Source organism: Kwoniella bestiolae, chromosome 1 (genome assembly GCF_000512585.2).
Source record: "Kwoniella bestiolae CBS 10118 chromosome 1, complete sequence".
Lineage (NCBI taxonomy): Eukaryota > Fungi > Basidiomycota > Tremellomycetes > Tremellales > Cryptococcaceae > Kwoniella > Kwoniella bestiolae.
In genome coordinates, this window is record NC_089241.1 from 8146688 (window position 1) to 8165132 (window position 18445).

Sequence of the window (18445 nt, forward strand, 5' to 3'; positions counted from 1 at the left end):
GGACGACTCTGTCTCTCCTGTATCCACTTGAAATCAAATTGGACCAAGAAAACCTTTCGAGCTCAGAACAAAGGATATGTCCTTACGCGATGATCGGCCGAAGCTTTTGGTACCCTCCTTTCTCTGGAATGGAAGCGTGATAAATCTCCATTGTTGAGCTGGTTGTAGAGTGTTATTAGAGGTATGATGCATCGACCGAAATAGCGAGGTGCTGTGAGTGTGCCATTATCGAATCAAACCTGGATGCGATGATGAATATTGGATCTTCACGATTCGTGGACAGGCATTTCAAAGACTCCCGAAAGTCTTCTGTCAATCTTGACGTCCCTATTCAAGTATATATCAAACCGTTCGATATAGCACGGCTGATCACATAGGAAGTTAGGTACATACTTTGCAACCTGGACTGCAATAAGCTTTCAATCATAACCGTCATAGTCCTCCTTTCCAGCCCTTTCTTCGCTTCCTTTGTTGATGCCACGGATAATTGCCATTTCCAGCCAATCTATTTGTTTCCCATGTGGGAGTCACGTGGCCGCACACGCCACTACATCATCACTCACACACACGACCACTACCACCACACCACCTTCAGACATGTTAACAACCTTGCTTGGATGCATTCATTCTCACTCATATACCATAAACACACAGTCGACGTATAATTGGGTCCATAGCGTATCGACTTAGCCATCGTCATCTGCCAGTACGGTATCGCCTCCACAGGAAAGAGCAGGAAAGAGCAGGTCTCTTGATCAATCCCATCAACCAATTCAGTTTCGTTTAGTAATCACATATCCTCCATCTAATCTTCCTCCCCGTAATCCAGCTATCGCAAGATGGTAAGCTATTCTGTCCATTGAAAGTTTTCAGCTCAAATACGTACGATAGCTGACACTGTGCGCTTCCAATAGTCCACAGCCGCCAAGAGACGTTTGATTCGAGATTTCAAGCGACTAGCTTCAGACCCTCCTATAGGTATTTCAGGTAGTCCTAACCCTGATAATATCATGATCTGGAATGCTGTTATATTTGGACCTCGTAAGTGTGGTCTCTCCTATGTGCCGTTCCTTGTGGTCTGGTATTCCAATGTGAGACTGGAAAGAGAGGAGCTGACTGATGATTTGTAATCCTACTTGGTTGCCTTCCCACCGTTTCAATTTCATTGAACGATACCCCTCCTCTTCTTCCTCGATACCACCTCAATCGATCCCCTCATAACCTCTATCACCCATCCGTCTCGTCTCTCCACTTCATGACACTCACGTATATTCTCGTATCGACCACACACAGCCGACACACCATTCGAAGACGGTTCCTTCCGCCTAACCCTTACATTCTCCGACTCATACCCCAACAAACCACCCACGGTCCGCTTCGTCTCCAAGATGTTCCATCCCAACATCTACGCCAACGGTGAACTGTGTTTGGACATCTTGCAGAACCGTTGGTCCCCCGCTTATGACGTTGCGGCTATCTTGACTAGTGTGCAGAGTTTGCTGAATGATCCGAATCCTGCTTCGTGAGTTGGCGTGTATGCATCATTGATTCTGGGAATGTATGGCGTGGTCCGGGGTGAGGAGAGAGTGGACGAAGGGAAGAGTGAATGGACGATCTTGGAGACTTGCTTTACGAGAGGATGTTCTGGTGGACGGTGGGCATGAATGCGCAGTGGTTGTGTTTTGGCTGGATGATACCTTCGATATGCCCGACGAGATGGGAGCTGACTGTTCGATTGTTGGTATTTCTCAGCCCTGCGAACGTAGATGCTGCTCAATTGTTCAAAGAGAACCTCAAAGAATATGAAAGACGAGTCAAGGTGAGTTCATATTTTCTCCCTCACAATCACTGCTTGACACCTCTGTGTCTGTCTCTCAAACTCGTCTCTCATTTTACTTGGATATCCTCGCAACTCGCGCTAATTGTTTCTTCCGACACACTAGCAAACCGTCGAACAATCGTGGCTTGATAATCCGGATGATATCGAGATTGACGAACCGTCAACCAGTAACACCGCTCAGGCAGTGACTGCGTGAGCGGAGATATAGTAGAATAGGAAGTGCCGAGAGGAATCCCACTTCCATTTGGGATGATGCATCTAACAAGCGATCATGGGGGAGTTGAAGGATGACCAACATGAATTTGATAGGAGGTGCGATTGAGGGCAATCAAGATGGAGAAGAGGGGGAAGAAGGATATTAGATTGGATAATCACATTTTTATGATTCAGTCGATTATCAGATTGAGAGGTGGGCAGGCCAGAGAGGAGTCAAGTAAGATAGATTTCTGTACATTATGTTTTTCTGTGATTCTGTTAGTCTCTTCCCTTCTATACCATTGTTCTTCTATGTATTATCAGTTTTTCCAACATCCACTGATAAATCTCGCAGGGACCGTATCTGCATGACACTGGTCCACAATATTCTGCTCACGCTGGCCTGCATCTTACAGTAGCACAAAGATACAGATGAGAAATGCAAGATACAGAATACATACAAAATACAACATTTTGGGACATGCCCATTCATGTCTGGCAAGAACCAAAATCATAGACTCCACGAGCTTTGATAAATCATAAACGATGCGAGAGACTGCACTTTTCCTTTCCTCTCCCTGGCATCAGGTCACCGACTGAGATCAAGCTACGACCAACACTTCACCTCTATCTCCAACCAACGTTAATCTATTCTTATAGAATATCCTCACACTCTCTTCTCCCTTTCCATTCTGCTTTATATCACCACCATTTGCACTTTTATCACCTTCACCTTCTGCATCCGCATCGTGAGATTTCTTAAGGGGTATAGGTATCTTGACGTTGTGTAACCACGTTCTCAACTCCAAGCTGTATTTGGCATTACAATAGATCCTCAGGTGATCACCGCATTCAGGTTTCACCGTTTCTTCTTTATCGGGTTGCATCTTCTTCGTTATGTCTGTAGAAGAGGTGATTCGTGATTGAGAAATATCCAAAAATGGATCAGGTTTGGGTCCCGAGAATGCGTAAGATAATTCACCAAAGGGTCGTTGGTCGTTCATATAGAGAGGGTGGAGGAATTGACGTATGAAAGATAGGAGTAATGATGGAGTCCAGGATATAACTTTGTCTTTTCGTTTAACCTCTCTTCCCGCGCCCCGGCCTGATTCCCCATCGAGGTCTATATCGATATCCCTCAACTCACCTCTTGAAGGCATTGCTTGACCGTCGTATATGTTCTTCGTCATAGGATGGTTAAGCGTGGGGATCAGGACTGGCCCATGGATGGGTATCAACCAGTACACTCTCCTACTTGAATTCGTAGTGATGTATTCTGGAAGATTGGGATGGAAGGGATGCGGGACAGAATGATAGGCGCGCGGAAGGTTGTATGGAGGGATTTTGGTTCGGACACGTTTGACTGGAGGTGGGAGGTATCGTGAAGGATGGGTGGATGGCTGTGGCAGGATGGTACGTCAGTTACACCAGTCCAGCCAAATTTATAGGTTGATCTCCATACTTTCTTCCGTCTCGGCGGGGTAGGGGTCATAGGATTGTTAGTTCACATGGATATCGTCACTCACCAGCGGTAGGAAATCCCACATTCTCCCATAACCACTATCACCCCTTATTATCCCCCTCCGATGGGCTTTACGCCTCTTGGACTCCTCTTCCCATACCGCCTTTCCGCTCGATGTCCCATTCCCCGCCTGAAACTCAGCAAGAGGAAGAGAGATGTCCAATCCTGTATTCCCCTTCTCGGCATTGAGATTGGTGGGTAACAACGATAGGATCGGTTCTGGGTCGACCGCTCTGAACTTGCCTTTTCTCAATCTGCTCTGGGCTTTCTGCAAGTCTAGATTGACAGGGGAAGGTTCGTATACCGTTTCGGGATTACTGAGTTGACTGCTCTGATGTTGCTCGGCAGGAGGGGTATTCCACGATACTTCGAATTCTGGTATGTCGTCCATTGATGGGTCTAGATCGATAAGGTCGGTATCGATGTACCATGGCGGTAGATCGTTCACATCTTGCGCTACAAATGAATCCTCGAGAAGATATGGATGGGATAAGTGAGATGAAAGAGGTGGTTTGATACATAAGGTGTAGGAGCAGGTGTATCTGATCAAAGAGCCTATGTACGGCGAGTGTTAGTATATACTCTGCATTGCATCGATATTGGAGGTATAGCTTACATACGCAAGGGAATTTCATTCCTGCATTATACCACAGTACGTCCTCCGATGTCTCCTTGGCCTTCCCCTTACCTGTATAAGTGGGCTTTTCACCATTTATTCTGATAACTCGTTTACTCCTTTCTCTCAGATCGACCAACTTCCCCTCCTTCTCATCCGACCTTCTCCACGCATCATGCAGAAACTCCTCCCCTCTGACTTGATATTCCCTCTCTTCTGTATTTGACAATTCAACATCAGAGGGTAAAGCGAGGTTGATGGAATATTTAGGAGGAAGAGATGCGGTCGAGATGGACAAGAAGGAATGATCAGGCTGACTTTGGGTCTGGGTCTGAAAGTGAGATTGAGATTGGGAATCTAGGAGCCATGATGGGGAATTGTCCGGTTGTGACTGGGATTGAGATTGAGATTGAGATTGGGTAGCAAGACGTGATGATCTTCGTTTCGAGGTTGAAGTAGAACTTGAAGCTCGAGGCATCTGGTTACCGTTTTGAAAGAGCGACTAGGGTGTGAGAGAAGGTACTACATATGTGAGGTGCTGTTATATGTACATGATAAGTTTTGTGGATGATTGAGAAAGAGTGGGAAGTGGACATTTCACTGACGTCTTGAGCGTTTATATGTTTATATTCTAATACGCGATCAATGCAAGATGCTAAATGGGTTTCACAAATAAGATCAATGTTATATTACTCAGTCGCGTCTTGATCCAGTCAACCATACTAGGTAGACGGGAGGATAGGTACACGCGTGTGACAATGACCATATAATGTCTTTCCTTGCTTCCTTCCTTCGTCAATCAATCATTCATCCTCACATCCTCCTTTACATATCACCAGCCAACCATCTGTCATACATACAACTCTTACTATAGAGGTGTCCCCCTCATCCACTCCCTCATTACCCTCACATCCTACTTCAGCTACTACATCGCACCATGTCTCTCACACCTCCCCCAGAAGATCCTCAGGAAGACCAAGATCAACCACGTAGAGGAGGAAGAGCGAGGAAACAGGTAGAAAAGTTTGAAGCTACCTCTGCACCTTGTAGGCTATATCAGCTCAACTCTTTCTACCTCTCGCGTCATCAAGAAGCTGATCAACCTTCACATAGCTATTAAGAAAGGCAAAAGAAAGCAAGTCGAGGAAGATGACGAAGATGAAAACATGGAAGACTCTGTCAGTATTACTCTCCTTCCTCCTTCTGCTCGTATGTCTGTCAGTGTATTCTGACTATTGTTGCACTCTTATAGGACTCCGATCTCACCGAAGAAGATGACGAGGGCGTAGCTGAACCTACACCAACGAAAGGAAAGAAAAGGAAATCTGTTGCTGGTGGAAGTGCAAAGAAGAATAAGGCCGTTAATGGAAGTGCTAAGAAGAGAGGAAGGAAATTTATTACCAAAGCTGGTGGCGCTGCCCATGGAGAAGATGGTGTCAAGAACGATTCACCTTTATTTAGTGGGTTTGCCTCTGCTCGTTCATCATCGGCGCTACATGTCTGATCATACTTTGCCTTAACGACTCGCAGGTGCCCTCTTATCCCCCGATATCGCCCTTCAGCCCCTCATCGACGAATGGGTAGAAACCTACCAACAAGCTGCAGGCGATGAGGTATCAGAACAAGTCTCGATACATGAACTCATCACCCTGTTCATCAGATGTTGTGGGATCAACCTCGATCTCGAACAAGCTGAAGCTACCGATGAAGATGGTATCACGGATGCGGTTGAGAGAATTCAGGATGAGAGTGTTCGAGTAAGTGTACAATCCTTACACTATCATTCGTAAATGGAGTTGCTGATCGTTGGTCTTCCCCAAACAGGTCGCAGTAGCAGCATACCCCTTGATATCCCGAGGAAAACAATTCAATGCCTTCCGTAAAAATCTCGATTATTTCCTCAACAGCTTGGTCGAATCTCTCTCACTCACGCCGATCTTGTTCGACGATAACACTGAAAAAGCAGAACATATCAACTCACTGTTGTCTCTGATACTCAACTGGTTAAATTGCATGTCAACTTCCCCCCTACGACCTATCCGACATACTTCCACGTACATGCTTTTGAAGATAAATTCATCCCTATGCGATGTCGCTTTTACTGTTGGTAAAGACTTGAGCTTGAAACAGAGACAGAAAGAAGCAGAAATTAAGAAAGGTGGTGCCTCCAACGCTGCACAAAAGAGAGTAAAGGAACTGGAGGAAAAAGTGAAAGAGGCGCAGAAGAGGAAGAAGAGGTTGCATGACATGTTCCAGGAGATCTTCGATGTGTGAGTTTTCTTTTGCTGATGCGTCGGTCACATCACATACGGGAAGATGCTGATGGTTTTTTAACAAATAGGATGTTCGTCCACCGAGTAAGAGATGCAGATCCCAACATTAGGTGTGATTGTTTGAGGGAACTTGGTGTATGGACCAAGAAGTATCCCGATTACTATGTGTCAACCTCTTACCTGACCTATTTCACCAAAGGTTGTAATGATCCTGTAAGTGGTTCAGCTTCTCTCTTCTGTTCCAGTTGAATACAATCAAGCTGATTGCCTTTGCCACAGTTTGCCCACGCTCGACTCGAAACTGTTAAAGCTCTATCCAACCTCTATTCTAAAGAATCATTTATGAACAGCGCTCGTACCGTCACCTTACGACTTGTACCAAGACTTATAGAGATGGCTCTGCGAGATGTGGATCTTACCGTTAGAGTCACGGCCATTCATGTGATCACCTTGATCGACAAAACCGGGATCCTAGCAGATGAAGATGAATCTCACAGAGATAAAGTTGCCAGATTAGTATACGACCAAGATCCCAAGGTCCGAAAAGCAGTGGGAGGGTTCATCGTCAATATGTGGGAGGAGAGGAAAGAGGAATCGAAGACCGAATGGTCGGGTGCAAGAGTGGCCAAGAAGAAGAGAGCCAACAAGATCTCAGAAGATGAAATGGCTATCAACTTAGATTGGAAATCGCTTGCTACCTTGCTCATCGATACTTCCAATTCACTTGATGGACCTATCGAACCTTCCGCTTCTTCATCGAGTCAACAACCCATCTTACCTATATCAATCACTACTCCTCTCACTCGGGCAAATGCAGCTGTAGAATCGATCTGCTCGGAATACGAACTATGGAAAGATTGGCAAAGTCTTGTTGACTACCTTCTTCTGGACCATTCTACGGCAAAGCAAGATATGTGGTTACTAACGGAGGATGAGGAGACTTTCATGCTCCAGGTTTTGATAGCGTTGATTCAGAGGGAAGATCAGGTAAGCTATCGAACTCAACGGCGCTCGAAACTAGCTAACATGACTGGTCCGACAGGACGAAGAGGAGGAAGATCGATCGAAGAAGCTTATGCAGATCCTTCCTCGATTATTTGCTAAACATCAAACGGATGTTGGTAGGATAGGGGGTATCTTGTCTATGCTTGGTCACATCAATCTGGGATTATACCTCGATCTCAGACAGACCAAAGTGAGTTATTTCGTTCAAAGTCTCGTGCCATCAACTCATCCATTGCCTCTTCTAGGCCTACGAGACGCTCTGGGACGATGTTACCAAGCAATTCCTTCATCATACCGACACATCAGTCCTCGAATCAGCAATCAAAGCAGTCAACCATCTGACCGCTAACGCATCAATGTCGACTTCCAATACGACCAAACTAAACGAGCTGCAAGAATCTCTCTTTGCGTCGCTTAGAGATGAGATCGGTTCTGACGATGTTGCTCTGCTCTCGCTGGAAGAGGAAGGTATAGCTAAATTGGAAGCTATCCTGTTGAGAGTCTTGTTATTGGAGAAGAGTAGAGATTTGACGGAAGTGATGGAAGATGAGGAAGGTCAGAGTAGTGGCTGGGACATCATATGTACTTTCGCTGAAAGAGGTAGATTGGGGTACAAGGAGGAAGCTAAAGTGAGTCAGCTTCGGACCTCTGATCGGGATGATGCGCTTAGCTGATGTTGATCAACAACCTTAGATGGTGGACTACGCTGTGCAAATTGTGCTCTATCATATGACCTGGGTGTTCCGACGATTCACCGAAGAGGATGCCAAAGACGATGATAAAGTCACTGCTCTCAGTGTGAAGACAGATAAAGCTGTGGACACCTTTCAGGAATTGACGCTGGGCGATAATACCAACACGGTCGATACGGTTAGACGTCAGGTGAGCTATTATTGTCTGATTATATTCGTGAATCGAGCTCATCCCTACGAAATCAATCGTAGGCATTCATCGCATACCTCACTCTTCACCTTCTGTTCACTTATCAAGGCACAAAGGATACCACGGCTACACCAGCTGCCAGGTCTTGTCCACTGACCATCGAGGATGAAATCCAACATCGATTGGGAGGAGCTTTCTTAGCTGCTGTAGAGAAGTGTGCATCTGATAGGGAGTCTCATGCTGAAACAGACAACCATGGTGAAGGTAAGCCAGCTGAGGAATAACTGTATAACTTTAGTCACAGTCATAGGCTGATGAACAGTCGTATTAGTCCCCGAAGATTTATCGTTCTTACACCTCACTTCGACCTTGGTAGCTGCCATCAGAAAAGGGGTGTTGGAAGTCGAACATGCCAAAGAACCTTTAGCGCATGTCGGTAGACTCGGTCTCACCTATGATGCGATAGTGAAGAAATTGGTAGATGCGTTAAGAGACGAGGGTATTTACAATAAGGAGAGTGAGACGGTTCAGCACGTAGCTGGAAGTGCTTTACAGCAGGTGAGTTTCGATTCTCTCTATGATTAGTCATTGTGAAGCTCATACCGCTCAGAAGCCGAAAGCTGATATATGATCATGTCTATAGTCATTCAACCTCTTCCTTGATTCTGAATCTCAAGAGCCAACAGCCCCTCTGGCTCTAGCCAAGATAATCTCTACTGCCTTCACCATCCACGGTAATCACTTTGCTGTCCTCCAGCAACTCCACCCCTCTGACGTATGCGACTTCCACCTCGAAGCGCTAGACTACATCTCAAGGCGAATATCCAATTACGTCAAGCAGGAAATCGCTACCAAGAATCGAGAACAGAAATCTAGACTTCAAATCAACCGATATAAAGCCATAAGCTTTTTCAGGATCCTCATCTTACTCCTTGGACCAGTCACTCCGCCTGATGCGTTGAAGATCAAAACTCATCTGGACGATGCGATCTCCAGCGTTGGGGTTGAAGTCACTGTTCATAAAGGGTGGGAACCGTATCGGGCCTATGAGAAGAGGTTGATAAGTATTGCAAGTAAGGATCCGAAGGTCAAGGTGGCCGCGAAGAAGGTGCAACAGCAGGAGGATACCGATAGGGAAGAGAATGAGGAGGTGGAGGCTACTCCTACTAGAGGTGGAAGAAATAGATCGAATACAATAAGTAATGGGAATGGGAACGGAGATAGGTCAAGTCCGTTATCACCACCTCCAGCTGCTGAAGAAGAGGAGGAGGAGGAGGAGGAGGAGGAAGAAGTCGTAGAAAATCCTACAACGCCAACTAAAAGCAAGAAACGACCGAGAGAATCATCACCCATTGACGACAACGAAGATTTGGATCTGAATTTGGACATATCCTCTCCGCCCGCCGATCATTCGATCCAACTTGACGATGATGATTTGGAACTGACGTTGGAAGGTGGTCCGTCGCAGAATGAGAGGGAGAGATCGGCTAGTGCGGAACCTGGTGTGAAGCGAAGAAGGACTGTGGTGAGGTATTAGTGTGGCGGTCTGGGTGAAGAATGGACAGGACTAGTAGGCTTCTGGGTGATGGGCAGATGGGAAGATGCATGGACAGTACGGAGAACGAATGAATGAAAGACAGAAAGGAGAAAGCTTTGTGTACAGTATGTGCGAATCGACATATATCAATTTTCAGTATCTTTTCTCTATTCTTCTGATTTTCAATTAAAAAGAGTATTTGGGCGTTCAAATTGTGCATATGTATCTATCTGTTTGCTGTTCATGTTCAGAGATGGGGTAATGAAATGAAGTGATATTGATTGTATATGCATGAAATATTCTATTATTCGAATATAACCTATTGCCTTCCTATCGTACTAGTGACTGATCCATTCGATCGATATGAAAGCTCAATCCAATCGGACGGAACGCATGACGCTTATCACCTTAACGTAAGGAGCACTAAATATACATAAGATTCTGAACCTTCTCGTCATCGGGAATTCATCTTCTCGCTCTTCGGCTTTGGAGAATCCACGTTGGGAAGTTACGTGATGTTCCATGTTCTAGCAGGTGACATCCTCCATAGCTTAATTGATTACTCGTATTAGCGGGAAACTTCGTTCATTTCGTCGATCGTCATCTCGTTGAGGGTTATCTTGAGATCTCGTAGAAATGTGATAAGATCGTTGGATCGGTTTGTTTACAAGTTTCTAGGCAGATCAACATTAGTCAATTACTCTCAATTCAAGCAATATCATCTCTACAGTATACTTCAGATATATCATCAAAGCGCACTTTGTTCTTTTTATTAATCGTGAACAACCTGAACAAGGTGCCCAGCTCATCATCTGTTGACCGAGATCACGACAATTTGGATTCCATACCATTACTATCACTCAATCCTACCTCTCCGTCTTCAGCTCGAGATCCCGAATTTCTGATAGTTCGCCAGGCTCGACGAGGGAGATCAGGCCATACGATGAAGTGGTCAGATAATCTGAGACATTGGGATAGGTGCAAGGTGTATAGATATGTGATTCTCCTTGCGTTGAGTCTGAGCGGTGATGGATGGTGAGTTGGGCTATACTTTATCTGCTGGTCACACATAAACCGGCACACGATGGTGAGATCGGGACCATGGGTGAGGTTTCTGTACAGTCGTTGTACTTACCTGCATTTATAATTAGGTCATACGAGGCTTCAGTAATCGCTTCGATCATCCAAATGCCATCTTGGATAACTCATCTGGGGTATGATCCAGCAGTTGGTATACCAGAGTGAGTCTCGCCTCGCCTCGATTCGATGAAATCAAAACATGCTTGAGGACGATGTATTGATTGTATGTGGTGATCTTCCACAGCAACAAAAATCAATGGATCGGCCCCGTCTATTCCCTAGGCCAACTAGTCGGCGGTCTCATCGCGTCCTTCTTCCTTGATGATCTAGGTAGAAAACCAACTATGGTGATCGGTGCGATCCTCATGGAACTGTCCACAGCGTTATTGGTATGGAGTGGGAGTTTTGGGATCGTCATTGCTGCGAGGGTTATTGAGGGGGTTAGTATTGGTTTTTTGCTGTTGGGATATCAGGTGGGTTTCAAAGGTTTCAAGACTGTTAGACCACTTCTAGGTCAGCTCTAAACAAGAAGGGAAAGCTGATTGCGATGTTTGGTGGGCAGATCTACGCCGTCGAAATTGCTGCGAAAGAGGATAGGGGCTTCGTTTCTTCTTTTTCACTCATGACTGGTAACTTCTTTGGATTGCTGGCTGTGAGTGCCCATTTACGTGGTTTGTCAACGTAGCAGTAGCGAATCTGACTGTTCGATTCATCTTGATAGGCAGGATTGGTCTGTACGTTCAACCCCGGCAATTCAGAAGAAGACTATACTGAAAGACTGCTTCTTCGATAGATGGCGTATCATACTCTAGCAGTAATACAGGCTGGCGAGCAGCCCTGGGAATCACTTTCATACCTGCTACCTTACTTCTGGTGGTCCTGCCTTGGGTACCTGAGTCTCGTAAGTTCTGATAAGACAGGGCATCCCGATTCATTTGCTAACCGGAGTGTATAGCTCGATACCTATTTGAGAAAGGGAAAGATCGAGAGTGCAGAAAGGTACTGAGTAAGCTGCATGGTGGCCATGTGTATGAAGGGGAGGTGGTATTGTCCGAAGCTGCTGAAGTGGAATACGAAGCTATGAGAGCGGGTGATTATCCTCTTTCTCTGCCAATAGACATATGGTATTCCATAAACCATCATACGCGACTCTCTCGGATGGTGCAGAGAGTCCACATCCGCTGACCTCATTACCTCACCTTCCTTAGCAATCTCATGGGACCAGACCCACGGGCAAGACAAGTGGTCAGCATTCTACAAAACCAAAGCCGCACGATACCGATCCTTTGTAGCTATCTCCTCACAATGCTGGTGGGCGTGGAACGGCGGTTCCGTCTTCACATATTACTACACCCAGGTATTCAGCGCAGCAGGTATCACAGATCCGCACCTCCAATTCGGAATTTCGGGGATCCAAAATGCTACCTGGTGTGTTGGGGGGATTGTCGGTGGATACTTGTTAGATATCTGGGGTAGACGAACGAATTATCTCATAGGGATCGGGCAGGCGGCGGTCATGCTGGTTATTCAGGGGGCGATCACTATTGGAATTTTTGATAAAGGGATTGTAAATAAGTCTGCGGGGGCGGGGTTCGTCAGTGTTTATTTGATCCAATGGTTTTTATGGGTGACTTTCTTCTCGCCTGGTGAGCGCTTTGTTTACCTAGAACCATTCCTGTGATGAAAGATCAGGGACAACAGAGCTAACGTCGGCTTGTTGCTCGCTCTTAGTGGTCAACATGCTCCCTGCCGAGATATACTCTGCAGGCCTAAGAGCACGAGGCTACGCCATTGCAAATGTCTTTTCCATGGGAATGGGCTTCGCCACCCAGTACTCTGCATTGCCAATGTACAGGCATATGCACGGATGGACTTGGATCTTCTTTGCTGGAGTTATGACTTTCGCTTGGCTGGTTATATACTTTACATATCCAGAGACCAAAGGGGTGAGTTTTTCTCCCTTCCTTGTTGCCTTCGCTTGACCTGTACAATGGCTGACGTGTAGGGGATGTGTGCCTTAGATGACACTGGAAGAAGTAGAAGTCGTCTTCGGTACAGGTGCTGGACAAAGGGTCAAAGCGGCTTTGGGTAAATCTTCACCTGTTGATCCCATGATGCCGTAAGTCCTCCCTTTGAAATTGTCGGCAGATTCCAGAACTCACTGAAAGTGCTATTTACGGTGGCAGAGTGCATTTCCGACCTAACGAAGTTATTGAAGACGAAAATGATAAAGCAGGTTTGAAGGAAAGTCCAAGAGAAAGGACAAGGGAAATTCTTGTATAATAATAGCAATTAGCGGATCGCGTGTACGATGTGGTGAAATGTGAGGAATGTCGATCATAAACATGACGACCTATACACTCAGATGGTCAATGACTGAGTGCCACACACATTTACATCAACAAGCCATTTGTGAAAGGATTCACGACACTACTATAAGAGTCACGGTAGCGCAGTTTCACTATCCTTTATGCCTGTATCTCAAAAGACATTGGAGGGCCTAGCCCGCGACGAACCTCCCGACCTTCGTTTTACACTATTTTTGACCTGCGCTGATAGGGTTGATATTGCTGTCTCAGATGAGTATCATTGACAGAGGTCGTTCACGAATCTGAATCCACAATATGGACCCACAACATCCGATTCCAGACGTTGCTCAAGCTCTAGAACTTGTCTGTGGACTGGAAGACAGTCCTTCTTTGGAGGGTGACGATCCAACTGTACACTCCCAAATATCGACTTCCGAAGCGGGCAGTAAAGAGGGTGATGCGAAGGGGGAAACAACTACATCAGATACTTGCAATATCGGGGATAGACCCCTATCGGAAATCCTCGCAGACTGTTCGAAATTCCCTTTTGAAAATGAGGCTGTAAGAGCGAACTACCATGCCTTTCAACAGCACATGTTCCGTCAATATGGCGATAAGAGCCTTTCAGAGGTGGTCACGGAACTCAATGATAAGATTGGTTCTGCCTACAAGAGCTCCCCTGAACCATCGATGGAGTGCGAGAACCACCCCACTCGGAGCCAATGGTTAAGGAGCAGGACCAGACTGGTCTCCGATTTGAGAGATATTTGGAAGATTGGGTCCCTCAACGACAAATTGTGGCTCACAATGAGCAGGGACCTTCATTATATAGATGGAAAAGCTCTTCTTTGCCCATCCGAGGAGTCGAGCGCACCTGATCCACCTTATGTCCCGAAAACAAGGGAAGACCTTTTCAAAGATACCTTGCTTACCAAGGGGGTGGAAATCGCGGTGGCTGATGTAGAGACTATGAGAGAGGAAAGTAAGGCAAAATTGAAAGCCCTGCTATCCGAGCTCATCTAGGAGTGGATGGGCTGTCGTCTTCAATCAACTGTACGACATCGGAGGAAAGCACTTGCCCAGCTGTTGGGCACGCTTAGACAGCAGTGATAAGGATTGGTATGCAGGTACTATACGATTGGATATGCAATTGTTAGGCCCACTACCACTCCTTCCTCCTCCCGCCCCTGCAGGGCCTTAGGGGGTGGACTGACCTTCTAAGCGGCATTTTAGGAAGATTTCAAAAGATGATCTGGCAGCGCCTTGAACTTCATCTCCTTTGTTAGCGTTCTGCTGCTGCACTGCATGGTGTCACACAGAGACGATATGAGGTGCAAGTGCACAGGCCCAAAGCGTATACGAAGCATCATAGTTCTCGCAGTACAATGCGCGCCGGTCTAGACTATGCGACGTACGCCCAAAATCGAGACTTCCTTTTGAGACTTGTGAGTACGATCAATATCGCTTAGGTAGATATATGAACCTTTGATGTAGGTTCGGTGAAACGTACAAATTTGCGATTCTACATCCATTGAGACCATGACGAACCTCTATCCCCCATGGAGAAACTCGACCAAGAGAAAAGTCGGGAAGCGAAACTCTTGAGCAAAAAAATGGTCAAGTCAGACACGTCATAACAGTAACCATCGATCAAAGGAACGGTTTATAGTGATGTATTGACTCGAAGACATTGTCAGTATTTGCCAAGTACATTAGGTATGTATAAGCCATCCCGGATTCAGAGTACGACGACCCTCTTCACAGCCAACTACATATTATCGTAGCGATACGGAAATTTTTAAATATAACCGCTTGGCAGTTTTAGTCTTGACGCGCACGATGTCCGACGAATCCTCTCATGCCTACGTACAGGAGTGCAAGAGGGCCCCGAGTCCGATCGCAAAACCCAGTCCCAGTTTTGTGGGAAAATGGCTACGCCGGGTAACAGGTCAATCTACCAATTCTTCCCCTGCCACTGAACCTTCGGATGCCGATTTGGGAGAGGGGTGGACCGAGGTAATCTCCGCAACAAGAAAGAATGACTCTTTCTCGACCGACATTGACTCCGCTTTCAGCGGCACATCGCCAGAAGAACATTATTGGGAGAACCTTGAAACTCCTGAAGTCATTGCACTAGGAGATGAGCAGCTCGCCGATGAGCCTAGCGATGAAGGACTCGCTCATTTATCTGAAGCAGCGAAAGCCGCAATACACATGCTCAAAAGCAAGGCGGAAGATACAAAAACAGATAACACAAGTGCAATTGTGTACCTAGTGGCAGCCGACCTCCTTGGAAGTAAGGGTGCTGAAGACATTCTACGTCCACAGGAATTCAAAACCCACGTCAGAAGTCAGTATGCAAAATACTGCGATTCCCTGGAGGCCAACCACATTTATCCATCCAGTGACCAATACGAAAGATGTTTACACAAGGCATGGGCAGAGTTTGGTAGTCAGTTCGACTCGAAAGTCAACTATAACCATAATGAGACATGTCGTATACTTCAAGGTCGGCTCGAAAACATTGCCAATGAGATCACAATTGCCACTATCAAGAGATATTCTTCCAGAGGGGATCAACCCTATCTAGCACTCGGTCCTGGAGATTTGGTAAAGCACATCTTCCTCACTACTAATGTGTCAGAGACTGGATCAGAAGAGACATTGCAACAAAAGGGGAATTGGCTCGTTACTCAATTTTCCAACAAAAGCTTGTCACGACGCTCATGAACATGAAAGCGAATTTCCAAGAAAACACTGTCTGTCATATAGTATCATCTTTCGTAGGAGATCGAGATTTTTAGTGGGGAGTTATATGACTATGCATGGTGTCCCAACTACTCGTACAGTATGATTGGTGATGCTCATGTCAGCATTTGTAGCAATAAGCACACCTACCCTTGCGGCATTGTTGTATGCTTTACAAGAGGCGATGCCCACGATGGGCTGCAACGACAACCTCCGACTGAAAAGCTTAACTACCCCTGTGATAACACTGTGTCATGGCATAGGAAGGCCTGAAACGAGCTGATCAAAGGTAGTCAGCAGAGGAGAAGCTGTCGCGTCGTCGGTCGATGGGAAACCTTAGAAGCAATAATGGCCCATTCTACAGTAGCAGAAGACCTGTTGAAAAGTTTCATCCAGGTATGACGTGACGTGCTGTGCTGCCTGTCCAATCTCGCGCATGCCTGAAGTCCCCACAAGCCATGACCAGACTCCACCTTTCACCGGGTTTCCCCCTTGTTATATGTAGATGACCATAGAATGGCTGTCTGAGCACTCCAGATTTTGGCTCACACAACAGATCGGTCTCTAAAGGCTGGCATGTATATGGGATGCTGCAAAAGTTATCTAGTCTGTCCGTGTTGTGCAGAATTCCATTGAAAGCCGACCTTTTAGCTATACTTGGTCTCAGGCAGGCCTCTCTGGTGTTGCATCTCACAGCTTCAGTCAGACAAGTGCTTTCTAAGATACATGCTGCCTGCAAAGCTTCAGGGCTCTAGCTACTTTGGGGATTGTGGCAAGTCTCTCAAGAGTCTTAGAATAATGCCTCTCTGCGGTACTGGATTCAAATCGAAAGAGCCGTCAAGTAGATCAACGAGTAAGGGCGAAGTCTTGTTCTTTCTACACAGGTGAATACTAGGGAAATATCCGACACAGCTACTGTATCGTGGCCCCGATGGCAATTGCAACCGTTTCATCCCACTGCTGAGTATTACAGAGCAGTCATAGCCGACCAGTGGTCGAAATGAAGCGTTCAACGTGATGACTTGATCGCCCCGTGAGAGTGATCAGACGAGATCGTTGTAAATTGATAGGGTGGCTGAGCGACCGAACGGCTGCGGGCTGCCCAGCAATGCTGCATGACCGCACTGATGTTGACATTCGCTATGCGGGATGCTCTCTTGTAGCGCTATGTAAGAACGTGTTCTGATTTACCCACCTCGAAGGGTTTCACCAGGTTTACGAGCAGAAGTTTCGTCGATCGGCTCCATGTGAGAACATACAAGATCGATCGAAGGTTGGACTGGCATTTGACGAGAAGTACATATCTTTCGAGATGATGCATAAGATTCTTGCTAAACTAGACATAGTCGGATTGTTGTGCACTTCTTCCTATCACGTCCTCGCCCACAGGAGATCCATTTACTTCCTCGTTTAGACAGTATGTAATGGAATGGTATCAGATTGTACTTGATGCATCAAATTTGCGCATTGTCTTTAGTGTCAGTACCTGCATGTCGGACAAAAAGGATGCTTCAACAGCAAGCCCACACAGTGTGTGGCGCACATCAATGAGAACTTTCAACCACATCCCGAGGAAGGGCGCTCTCGAAACTGAGAACTGGCGCCCCAAAGGCACTTGCACAACGTGGCGAGGGCAACATATAAGGGGAAAGCTGGGACTAAGTACAGTATGAAATAGACAATGACGTACTATATGACAATGCATCAACGTCGTTCAGGCTCTCCTTTTTCCAGTTTCGAGCGGTCTGGACTTTCGTAGACAGTCATGACGTGCACTGTCCTTTATTTCAATCCACGGAAGTCCTCGGAGATGCGGGTCACGTATCATGACAGAGAGTGACACCAGAAGCGGAGTGACGTCGTCATCTCCCATAACAGACCTTTCATCCTCTCCTCGACGACTGACTATATGGTGTTATCCACAGATAGGGGCTGAGACATCACGGCCCTCCATTCCACCCATCGCAGGCAGAGATACTAGTGTATAGCCAAAGTCATCAGCCGCATATTGGCGAATCGTCTGACATGTACTACGTATGTACCATACTTGTTGACGCGCATCAATCCGGGAGTTGTGACCGACAGGATACATACTTCTCAGCAAAGTGGAGGCTCTTTATTTCCAATTCTGGCCTGCCACTTTGAGACTTCGCCGATGAGAAACAAGAAGAAGCATGAAAGACTAACCCAACAAGATGAGAGATTTCGAGCCGAATGACGCAATGGGCCTTCAACAGGGGACAAAGGACATCGAACCACCCAAGGTTGTGAGCTACCTGAGAGCAGGGCAGGTCCAACCGTATAAATACTGGGTGAGAACGTTCCATTACCCTTCAAATACCTGTTTTCTTCATACATAAAGGGCATTCCCATATACTCCACTAGTCACATTGACCTTCACTCATAGAGCATTCAACAAGAATGACAGACCAACAATC

General features: G+C 46.3%; 6 protein-coding genes across 6 annotated transcripts; 5 read left to right on the top strand and 1 right to left on the bottom strand.

Moving 5' to 3' along the window:
• Positions 1-839: 839 nt before the first annotated feature.
• Positions 840-2036, top strand: I302_103044 (ubiquitin-conjugating enzyme E2 2; the record flags this gene model as incomplete). The annotated part of the gene is made up of 5 exons (XM_019188413.1): positions 840-842; positions 915-1041; positions 1294-1522; positions 1753-1819; positions 1944-2036. 5 exons carry the CDS (start codon positions 840-842, stop codon positions 2034-2036), a joined length of 519 nt encoding a protein of 172 aa, XP_019051291.1.
• A 601-nt stretch (positions 2037-2637) lies between these two features.
• I302_103045 (uncharacterized protein) lies at positions 2638-4651 on the bottom strand (the record flags this gene model as incomplete). The annotated part of the gene is made up of 3 exons (XM_065869608.1): positions 2638-3435; positions 3562-4112; positions 4174-4651. 3 exons carry the CDS (start codon positions 4649-4651, stop codon positions 2638-2640), a joined length of 1827 nt encoding a protein of 608 aa, XP_065725680.1.
• Positions 4652-5110: 459 nt separating this feature from the next.
• I302_103046 (uncharacterized protein) lies at positions 5111-9870 on the top strand (the record flags this gene model as incomplete). The annotated part of the gene is made up of 13 exons (XM_065869609.1): positions 5111-5219; positions 5287-5351; positions 5426-5633; positions 5704-5930; positions 5998-6443; positions 6515-6659; positions 6726-7433; positions 7489-7641; positions 7697-8080; positions 8145-8333; positions 8396-8597; positions 8656-8891; positions 8977-9870. The coding sequence occupies 13 exons, from the start codon at positions 5111-5113 to the stop codon at positions 9868-9870; spliced, it is 3966 nt and encodes a 1321-aa protein (XP_065725681.1).
• A 943-nt stretch (positions 9871-10813) lies between these two features.
• I302_103047 (uncharacterized protein) lies at positions 10814-13233 on the top strand (the record flags this gene model as incomplete). Its single annotated transcript, XM_019188416.2, has 11 exons — positions 10814-10905; positions 11022-11111; positions 11195-11423; positions 11513-11602; positions 11672-11684; positions 11744-11851; positions 11906-12040; positions 12159-12596; positions 12682-12896; positions 12972-13069; positions 13137-13233. 11 exons carry the CDS (start codon positions 10814-10816, stop codon positions 13231-13233), a joined length of 1605 nt encoding a protein of 534 aa, XP_019051294.2.
• A 341-nt stretch (positions 13234-13574) lies between these two features.
• On the top strand, positions 13575-14282 carry I302_103048 (uncharacterized protein; the record flags this gene model as incomplete). The annotated part of the gene is made up of 1 exon (XM_019188417.1): positions 13575-14282. The coding sequence occupies one exon, from the start codon at positions 13575-13577 to the stop codon at positions 14280-14282; it is 708 nt and encodes a 235-aa protein (XP_019051295.1).
• An 816-nt stretch (positions 14283-15098) lies between these two features.
• On the top strand, positions 15099-15989 carry I302_103049 (uncharacterized protein; the record flags this gene model as incomplete). Its single annotated transcript, XM_019188418.1, has 1 exon — positions 15099-15989. One exon carries the CDS (start codon positions 15099-15101, stop codon positions 15987-15989), a length of 891 nt encoding a protein of 296 aa, XP_019051296.1.
• Between the last annotated feature and the right edge of the window lie 2456 nt (positions 15990-18445).